This window comes from Venturia canescens, chromosome 1 (assembly GCF_019457755.1).
Source record: "Venturia canescens isolate UGA chromosome 1, ASM1945775v1, whole genome shotgun sequence".
Taxonomy (NCBI): domain Eukaryota; kingdom Metazoa; phylum Arthropoda; class Insecta; order Hymenoptera; family Ichneumonidae; genus Venturia; species Venturia canescens.
The window spans coordinates 7,337,492-7,347,447 of record NC_057421.1 but is presented as its reverse complement, the minus strand read 5'-3'; the positions used below and the strand labels follow the sequence as shown (position 1 = coordinate 7,347,447).

General features: G+C 36.7%; 3 protein-coding genes across 3 annotated transcripts; 2 read left to right on the top strand and 1 right to left on the bottom strand.

Annotated features, from left to right (window-relative positions):
• Window positions 1-1,234: 1,234 nt before the first annotated feature.
• Window positions 1,235-2,065, top strand: LOC122418939 (uncharacterized). Its single transcript, XM_043433105.1, has one exon. It carries the CDS (start codon window positions 1,235-1,237, stop codon window positions 2,063-2,065), a length of 831 nt encoding a protein of 276 aa, XP_043289040.1.
• Window positions 2,066-4,251: 2,186 nt separating this feature from the next.
• Window positions 4,252-6,390, top strand: LOC122419426 (sepiapterin reductase-like). Its single transcript, XM_043433971.1, has 4 exons — window positions 4,252-4,393; window positions 4,583-4,962; window positions 5,266-5,579; window positions 6,053-6,390. The coding sequence occupies exons 2-4, from the start codon at window positions 4,731-4,733 to the stop codon at window positions 6,293-6,295; spliced, it is 789 nt and encodes a 262-aa protein (XP_043289906.1). The 5' UTR covers window positions 4,252-4,393; window positions 4,583-4,730; the 3' UTR covers window positions 6,296-6,390.
• Window positions 6,391-6,532: 142 nt separating this feature from the next.
• LOC122419418 (proton-coupled folate transporter-like) lies at window positions 6,533-9,919 on the bottom strand. Its single transcript, XM_043433961.1, has 6 exons — window positions 9,292-9,919; window positions 8,786-9,046; window positions 8,137-8,489; window positions 7,752-8,037; window positions 7,409-7,591; window positions 6,533-7,017 (listed from the first exon to the last, which is right to left on the bottom strand). The coding sequence occupies exons 1-6, from the start codon at window positions 9,386-9,388 to the stop codon at window positions 6,773-6,775; spliced, it is 1,425 nt and encodes a 474-aa protein (XP_043289896.1). The 5' UTR covers window positions 9,389-9,919; the 3' UTR covers window positions 6,533-6,772.
• Window positions 9,920-9,956: the final 37 nt, after the last annotated feature.

The following is a 9,956-nucleotide window of genomic DNA, read 5'->3' as shown; positions in this document are numbered from 1 at the left end:
TTTTAAGAAATTACACATTTTCAATCACTTAATCGAACTACTCGTCGTCAGCTGGTTCGGCAACAAAATTGTCTAGTTGCAGAAAACCTCAAGTTTTGTTTGATGTGTTAACTGTGAATAAGTTGGAATTTAAAAAAAAATTGAAAAACCTTTAATGAAAATGAAATTTATTGGAGTTTATTTCATACGACAATATTTATAAGGAAAGTGGAAATTTAATCTGTTGGAAAAATTACAATTATTTTAAAAATTGCAAAAATTTTATTCGATACAAAATTCTGTGTGTCACAATAATGCAAAATTCAAATCCTATTTTTTCCACTAACAATTGGTATTCCTCTGCATGCAATTTTTTTCAATCCTCAGTCGATCAACTATAATTCACTACATAATTCTATCATCTATGCAGTGTATTTTTTTTTTATCCATGCACTGTTTTCGTTCGAATAAGAAAAATTTTACGGACGAGGCGCTTTCTTTGAAGATCCTTGCATCTGGAATGTCATTCATTGTGTTTGATGGAGTGTGAATTATTTATGAGCGAAGACTAATAGAAAAATTATCCACAGGATCTCCATTACAGATTTAAGTGTTTCACTCTTCCAACAAAAACTGGAGGCTGCCCATTCAATTTCCGGTGCTAAAAAAAACCTGTGGATTCATATATCGTTGGATTATTGGGAATCGCCATTATGACCATTATACATCATTATCTTCAATGGACTATTCAACAACGATCTGGCTGATTTTTTATGATGGATCAACATATCTGTGAATTTGTGTTGGCATTAAAAATTTCGATTTATAAAGTGGCGAATGTTTGAACCAACATTTCAGCGTTTTTGCACATCTGGATGTCATCGAAGAATTCGAAAGCGGAGGTAACATCGATTCCTTGACTGAACCTAAAAGCGATGACAGGACTACCATTTCAAATCGTGTGGACAAATTAGGCATAATCGGCACTTTCGACGGTGCATGGCAAACGCGTTGTACGGGCCGTTCTTACAATAGTATGATAGGTACAATTTCGCATTAATTGTATGATATTTCATTGAAACAGCACAGTCTACATTTTCGAATGATTCTTTCAGCTCATGGTTCACTGATCGGATATCATACTGGCAAAGTACTATCATATGCAGTCCGTTCAAAGCGTTGCTTAAAGTGCGAGAAAGGACAGCCTAAATCGTCACATGATTGTCGGAAAAATTTCGATCGAAGCTCGAGAGCTATGGAGCCTGACATGGCGGTAGAGCTCGTTGCCAAAAATCACCTTTTGGAAGATGAAAATGTCTATATTTCAGTTTTCATCGGTGATGATGATGCTTCGTCTATTGCGGCTATGCGTCAAGAAGTGACGTACACGATTGAAAAATGGTCCGATATCAATCACGCAAAAAAAAACCTAAGTAACGATCTGTACGCAATTTCTCTACCTAAACGACTGATTGACTACTTTACTAGAGCCTTTACCTATGCTCTGCAACAAAACAAGGATAAAGTAGAGGAAACAAAAGTTGCGTTACTAAACATTGTCAATCATGCGTACGAAAACGAAATTCTTTACGTCCACAATGGATTACCAAATGGGGAGCCACTTACCGATCCGAATCTACGTGCTAAATTGACACCTATATTCGAAAAGTATGCAAAGAATGCAAATAAATTAGCACCTTGTGGTTCTTCCCAACCGAACGAGTCGTTTAACAGCATCGTGGCCAGCAAACACCCTAAAAATAAATTCTATGGTGCTTCAGAGTCAATGCCATTCAGAGTAGCTGCTGCGGTCTGCAAAAAAAATACGGCACATCATATATCCTCAAAGTATATGAAAAACTTTGCCTATCGCCTGGGAAAAATACTGAACCGTTTCGGCACGCCAAGGATGCAGAAAGGGCGAAAAACGCTATTAAAAGACGCAGCATTGCTTTCAAGCAACAGCGACTTTTTAGCAAGAAAAAGAGGTCGGCTCAAAATGCTAGCGCTAAAAAACAAGAGGGAATCACATACGAATCGGAATATGCAATGTCAGCAGGAACACAGTTTTCCTTCGACCAGCTAGTTCAATTGCACCGTAAGTTAAATTGCAGTGTTTTGATATTTATTATTGTTATTGCGTTTGTTATCGCAAATGTATATGATTATCACTTCGGAAAAAAACGTTGCTGATAATGATGACGATGATGATTCAACGTTGATTTTATTCGATCTCGAAACTAGTGGTCTGAACAGAAATACGGCCGAAATATGTCAGGTAATCACTCTAAATTATTAATGACGTATAGTGGTGACTATATAGAGTACAAGTTGTATAAATCTTTTGCAGATTGCAGCACGTTCCAAAAAGTATAGCTCCGAAAGCAACAAATGTTACAGGGTTGCATGTTGAAAACAACGATCTGTTCTTGCACAATGTGTTACTGCCTACTCCACCACCTGGAGTTGCATTCGACAAATTCATGAGTTTTTTGCGCTCTGTTCAAAATAGAGTTATTTTAGTTGCTCACAATGGACTGAAGTACATAAAAACAATATCTCCTCATAAACATTCATTAAGTATATATTTTGAAACATTTCCATCACTTCCCATAGGTTTGATGCTCCCATTATTCTGCGATATCTCCAAAAATACGGGTTTCTTGAAGAATTCGAAAGGATTACTCGTGGTTTCTCAGATACTTTGCCCATTTTTCGAAATGAGCTGAAGGATCGAGCTAACCAGCAGAAAAAGAGTTTTTCTCTGACGTCTTTAGCAAACGACTATCTTGGAGGAACAGCAGCTGATGGAGCTCATAATGCTTTGACTGATATCAATATATTAAAAAAATTAATTGAAACGTTAAAAATCCCAGAAGAACATTTCCGAAAATCATCTCTCTCTGTACGGAAATTTATTTGGCAACAACAACTGACAGCTCATCGAACTAATCTGAAAGCTTCTTTGAAGGGCCTTGCACCTGAAATTTCGAAGGGGATGATTTCAAAAATGGCTCAAGTGGGCATAAGTTTGGATTTATTTAAAAAAACCTATACTGATGGTGGTCAGGATGCCATACGAATTTTATTGGCAGAGGATGTATCCGGAAAACCTCGAGTGACCAAAACGCTTCGATAATTGCAAAAGTTGTAAAAAAAATGGAAAACAACGAATAAAAACAATTCAACTTCTGCAACAATACAATTTATTCAAAAATTATTTGCATGATCTTTTTCTACTTCCTTTCCAACTGCATTTGTTATAATTTTACACGGACTAGTTTAACAGTTTTTTTCACTCCATTATTGAAACAATCACAGACACGTAAAAGAACTTTCAATCACTGAATATATTAATAAATTATTTACAAACACTTTTTCGTTTGTAGATAAACTGGTATTAAACGGTTACGATCTTAGTTAAACTGTTCATTCGCATGCCCGTGATCGCACATTTGACCAGCAAAGCCTATCGTAGGTTGTTACGGCGTTTGAGAGTATACAGCTCACACTCTAAGAATTTTTCAGCGCGGACCGATCGAACCTCTCAACGAGGTTATTTCGTTTTCTGCAACTTCAACTAAAAAAATCGAAAAAACTAATTCGATAACCCGTTTTTTTTATGCTACGAAATTAATCCCTGATTATTCGTTTATAACTGGGGATCAAAACTTTATGGCTATCTAATATCTAAATGCATGAAATATACGATCGAAATAAGAACGTCATCAGACAACGGGTTAAAGTAACGTATTTTGGAATTTAATTTCTTGCTTTGATTGTCGATAAGCTGCTCCAAATTTTTTCCAGATGAAAATCGAGAGTTCAATCCACAACATATTTAAAATTTAATACTGTGTCTAATAATTGACTTTCTGCTACGACCTCCTTTTAAAGTGGGCATAAAAAAGCTTCGAAATTTCAGCACTCACTTAGAAGCGTACTTTTAATTTAATTTAAATTAGATTAATTTATTTTATTTTACTTTCTAAAATTTTAAAAATTTAAATCAATTTAATTTAATTTAAAAAGAAGCATTAGTTACTCTTAATTTAGTTGATCCTGACTAAACTGTACTTTTAATAATTAAACTGTGTTTAGATCGTGTCAGAGGAGCAACCATATATTGTCCTTATTCAAATGCTTTTTATTTAGCATAGATAAAATTAGTAGCATCATATTGTAACTGCCAAGTTGACCAGAATTTAATTTCTTATCGGCAGATAACTAGCCGACAACTTGCCGTCGGCAAGTTGTCGGCTATCCCTCGAGCTCCGCGATTGGATCAGAAGTGGGGCGGGCTCGTATCTGTGCTTCGAAGATGCAGTCGGAGCACAATGATCTCTCAACCGTTCTGACAGCTGTTGCTCCGATCTCTGGAAATTAGAAAATCATTGAAATTTTGGAAGCAAAAGTGCGTTGCAATAATCAGTGAAAATATAATCAATTTCGAGCGATGGACAATTGAAAATATTAATTTGAAAAATCAATCGTTGAATAAAAATAATTTTTTAACATATGCTTCAGATACGAGTATGAAATTATTGTTTTACTTGACTCACTCTCACCGATTTTAATCCGTTTCATCAATTTTTTGTTTCAGCGGAACAGCTACTTTTCGACGACCCCAAATATGCATTTCGTTGAATAATCTTTATCTGTCTTCTTCTGCTCCAACTGCTCTTCTTCCACGAGGTTATTTCAATCGCTTTGTTTTATCGAGCAAACCACTCATTTTTTCGACTCCAATCATGGTTGATGCATTGTCCGGCAAAGTTTTCCTCATTATAACTGGAGCGAGTCGGGGCATCGGCGCTGAGATTGCACAACAATTCTCTCGTTTATTGGCCGAAGGTTCTCACATCCTACTGATGGCACGAGATCTCGAAAAACTCCGGAAAAATGCTGAAAAAATGCCGAAATCCGTAACGTGTCATTGTGAAAACGTCGATCTTTCGGTTGCCACTAAAGACGAATTGAAAGGTATTTTTTTGTTATTTTTCTCTGCGAGCGCATTTGAGGGTTCAATTTTGATGAGAATCTTTTTAACGTGCTTCAACTTCTGATTGAAAATTTTCCAATTTTTTTTGTGAAAAATGTTATTCCTTAATGCTGGGGATCAAAGCTGGTTCAAAGTGCTTTACAAGGAAAAATCGAATTTACAAAATGCTGCAGATAAAAATATTCTCAACTGCCAATTTTCGAGAATAAAGTTTGCTTATTTTCTGAAAATGAGGAAACAAAAAAATCGTATCAATGCTGATTTTTCTTTCACGTGATTCACAGCAATTATTTTAAAAGCTCTGGGAGATAAAGGTGTGCAACAATATGATAGAGCAGTAATCGTGCACAACGCCGCAACGATTGGTGATCTTTCTAAAAGTACGAAGGACATGGACGATCTCGAGGAATGGCGACGATACTGTGATCTCAATTTATTCTCTCCCATAATCTTGAACAGTGTATTCATGAACATATTTACGGATGTAAGCAAAGTTTCAAGACTGGTGATAAACGTTACGTCACTTTGCGCTATCGAGCCTATGAAGTCATCCGGTTTCTACAACACTGGAAAAGCAGCCAGAGAAATGTTCTTCAAGGTAATCATAAATTATCATTTCAGCAATAATAGCAAACAATTTTTTAGCTTCTATGGAAGAAATGGGATCAAAGTTTATGGTAATTTTGAAAATAAATTTCGAGAAATGCTTGCAGTTACTAAAACTGTTTGAAATATTTCACGGTTGTTCTATTCGCGAAGAATTCTCTAATGACTTTCATTGGTCTTTGCGACGACAAAGTTATGAATTTTCGTTCGGAAATGAGTAATTTTTTGTCAAACGTTGACCATTTTGACATAGGTCAAAAATATTTATTTAATGACATAGAAAAAAGCGAACGTTTCTCAAAATGTATGTTTTCGAACACGAAAATCCAAAAGTTAGACACAAAGCCCTAAATCAATGAATGGTCGACGTTTCTACTTTAAGCTAAGAATATCGACTCACACGTTGATAAAACGTCGCATTTTTTGCTCCACTCGATCCTCATTCGACGAAATTTCATTTGGCAGACGTTCGCTGCAGAATTCCCTACGGTCAACGTTCTCAACTGGTCGCCTGGTCCAGTCGACACCGATATGTTTGACACTCTGACAAAAGAATCTAGCGATCCTCAATTACGTGCCAAGTTCAACGATCTACGAGATAACCACGACATATTGACGCCCGAGCAATCGACCAATCGGTTGATTATGGTTTTGAAGCATCAGAGTTACAAGTCTGGTGACCACGTCGATTATTACGATCAATTGTAATGTACCTTTTTATGATTTTTTGTACCCTCAAAGTCCACCGGAATTTCTCCTTATTTTTTGGTATAAATATAGTCATATGATCGAGTCGACGTCGATACGATTGTTCCCACTCATGAGTGAAACCGATGACGCTTAATTGCACGCAAAATTCCACGAGTTACAAGATAACGAGGCCTTGCTTTCGCGATTGGATTGGACCAGTTGATCGATATCCATTCTGAGGGACGCGATGCACAACGCTGATCAGACATCCGCTGTTGCAATGAATTCGAATTCTGAATTTTTTCTTCAAAACCCATCAGGATTTTTTAATCTAAACGTTTCAGATCGTTATCGAGATTACGCTGAACATTCCTGTCCTCGACTCGAGAACTTCGCAATTGTACAAAAATAGAGCGTAAAAATAATTTTCTTGACGTGCAGGCTGTTTTTCTTAAATCCTGAAAATCTGTACTGGATCGAAAATTTGAATTACTTTCAGTCCAAATTTTCGACGATTCCAGGATCTATCGCTTCTCTGGCTTTCTTGTGAGCATTCTTTTTGATTCTCCATTCTATTATTACCACGAGTATTATAATGAAAGCGTAAAATCCACCGGAGAGCAGAAAAACTGGAGACGGATAAATCGGTGGCATGAAATGTCCGTATATCATCGCGTACAGAGGGCCCGATGCCAGCGCGATCATCGCTTCCATCGATGTTTCGAAAGAGAATACTTTGCCTGTTTGAAAAAAAGACGTACAATCAATTCGTGGATCTTTTCAAAAACTTGTTTTCAACGAATATTGCACCGAGTTTGGCGCTTGGAAATGATGATTTTTTAAGAACTTTCCAAGTTTAAATATTCATCAATCTCATTGATTGTTCATTGAAATGTGAAATGCTAATTTCCTAGTGGAGAAACACAGGAAAAATATACTCAAACCGTTTATTCGGTTTCTAAGAAAGCGCTATAATTGATGGTTTCGCTTGATTTCGCTAAACCAAAGTTGACGTAGAATTCAATGTTTTCAATTGTATTAATAAATACATCGAAGCGAATCTTTTATCTTCAAATTAAAAACTCGACTTCCTACGTAGTTTTTAATCTCAACTTTCGATTTGAAACGCACCTGTATCTGTAGATGGGACAGATTTTGATAGTGCAGCCCGTAACACTGGTCCACAGAGTCCATTAAACATTGCGAGACCCGTAGATAGATAGAAGTGCCAAGATTTTGTTGTAAATGATTTGGTGATTGCACCGGCGAACGAGGAAGTTACTGCAATTGTAGCGATGAGCATGTCCGCCATACCTGCCAAAAACTTTCATTATTAATGTTCATGGCCAAAGAAAAATTGATCGCAATTAAGCAATCGAATGAATGTCACCGAAATATCATTGACAAAATCGTTAAGGAACCTTTTTTTTGGTAAATATCTTGAATTGTAAATATTACGAAAACAGGTGCTCACTTTTATCAACGAAGGATTTGAAGACTTTGGCTCCAACCAATGCACCAATCACCGTCAGAAGAACAACGATTGCTTGATAAAAATAATACTTGTCGATTCCCCAACCGAGTTTCGCGCTCGCGAACAAATATGCAATGCTCAGTTCCCCCTCACCAACGAGCATTAGGATTGCGAGACTCAAGATGCAACACCACATGATGAGACGATCGGTATTCCTGCGTTTTTTAACACAAGTTTTTATCATATCCTTGATCAACGTTAAATCAAAGAGGCTGCAAAGGCTTTTCTGAAACATTAAAATCAAGTATAAGAGTCTCGCTTCCCTTGAATTTTTGATTTCACTCTAAAACACGTTTGGTAGTTTTACACTTTTGGTAAAACTTACTTTTTCGCTGACTACAGCGACCGTTTCAGGAACAAAAATTAATACGTAAAGCGCTGAAATCGCTCCACCTGCAGAAGCTGTCGCAAAAACACCGACGTATCCAAATTTTTTGTAAATCGCAGGCCCAGCAAAACTTCCCAAAAATTGACCGGCCGGTATGACAGACTGTTGCCAAGTCATGTGCCATGCGCGCTCACGTTCCGACGTTATATCCGTTATGTAGCAATAAGTTGCGAGAATAAGGCTGCTGTATCCACCAACGAGAGCCGGTGGAACGGAGGCAAGGAGGTACCACCAGGGATTCAGCTCCATCGAACTCAGAACTGCCCAGAGAAAAAAGCTGATCGCCGAACCTGCAATGATTATTTAGTTTCAGAATAATCGTCTAGTTTGAAAACTATGATTGGAGCCCTGCACACAATAAAATTGCCAGGAATACTGTGTTGGTAATTCAATAATGTCACAGCTGACATGGAATTTATTCATAAATTGTTTATCCGAAAAAAAGGATTTTCTTCTCGATAAAAAATATGTGAAGATTAATTGAAAAACTGACGGAGCAAACCTGTTCGTTTCAAGAGATAAAATGTTTTAACTGCGACGACATTTTGTCATGTTCAAGCTACTTGCATTCGGAGTAACAAATCACCTGAATAACTCGCCAGTAAAATTGGTTTTCTTCCATATTTGTCGCTCCAGGATCCCAAGCAGAATGAAAGAATCGCTGGTACCAAGCCATCGATAAAAGATTTGTTCATCACAATGTAACTGACGTAGGGTTGAATTGTTGTCTGCAAATTCATTGCTTCTGAGCTTGAACTGTTCGAGTGCAGGATATCGCAGTCTCCTTTGTCAGTGCCCAAGATAGCTTGGCAAGTCCGAAAAATCATAAGATCTGAAGTAACCGCACCTGAAAAATTGAAAATAATAAATCCATTAAAATCTCGACATCAGTCCGGCAAGATTGAATTTACTCAAAAATCAAATTTCGTAAGTCTCTTAAAAAGTTAATGTTTTATGCATTCATTTCTGCATTTCTTATTGTACAAAATGCAAGAACATTTGTAATAAAATCAAATTTGTTTAAAAAATAACTGAATTTAAAATTCAATGTCAATTTATTTCACGAGCAAATTCGAAAAGTATTGTTCATACCTATGATTGCCTGTCCAAAGAAATACAACATCACTGGCGGTTCAACAAGAACGTAACTGCGCCATCCCTTAAAAGCTGCATTTTCGTTAAACTCCATTTTTTATTTCCAATAGTTGCTTCAGAGATTTTTATAGAATAGGATAAAAAACATATTCCATTAAGTTATTCACAATTCAATTCAGTTCGCTTTTTGTGGCCCAACGTAGAGATTGAAAAAAATGATGTGAAGTTTTTTTTTTTTTTAAAAATATCAATTTTCCCCATTTAAGAATATCCCACTGTTTTCGAACTTTTCACAAGTTTCAAAAGATTCCCGAATTATAAGTGCTACTTCGTTAGCTTACACGATCAAGTACCGACTGTGACAGGATCAGCGCCGATTTCTGAACGTGCTCGTGAGCCGCTTCCTGTGTTTTCATTAAAATTTATCACCGTTCCGAGTGTAGAGTTTCCATATGAGTTATCAGAATCCGATAGCCAAGATATTTTTAACGAGTTTCAATGCTGAGAATGAGATATTGAATACTCTTTTCATTCGAGCATTGACTTTTCAAAATAAACGTTGGCGCTCATATGCGTTCATATCGGATGTAATTTTTGCGGTATAATCTTTCGACGATGCCGGTTATCTGAATGTGCATCGAAGACAAAAAAACTATTATTTT

Excerpts from the sequence above, each read along its gene's own strand:
- LOC122419426 (XM_043433971.1), top strand. The coding sequence starts at position 4,731 with ATGGTTGATGCATTGTCCGGCAAAGTTTTCCTCATTATAACTGGAGCG. Across the intron at positions 4,963-5,265 it reads CACTAAAGACGAATTGAAAG|CAATTATTTTAAAAGCTCTG; the intron begins GTATTTTTTTGT and ends CGTGATTCACAG. Across the intron at positions 5,580-6,052 it reads CCAGAGAAATGTTCTTCAAG|ACGTTCGCTGCAGAATTCCC; the intron begins GTAATCATAAAT and ends TTCATTTGGCAG.
- LOC122418939 (XM_043433105.1), top strand. The coding sequence starts at position 1,235 with ATGGAGCCTGACATGGCGGTAGAGCTCGTTGCCAAAAATCACCTTTTG.
- LOC122419418 (XM_043433961.1), bottom strand. The coding sequence starts at position 9,388 with ATGGAGTTTAACGAAAATGCAGCTTTTAAGGGATGGCGCAGTTACGTT. Across the intron at positions 8,490-8,785 it reads TTTACTGGCGAGTTATTCAG|GTTCGGCGATCAGCTTTTTT; the intron begins GTGATTTGTTAC and ends TAATCATTGCAG. Across the intron at positions 7,592-7,751 it reads CAAATCCTTCGTTGATAAAA|GTATGGCGGACATGCTCATC; the intron begins GTGAGCACCTGT and ends AGTTTTTGGCAG.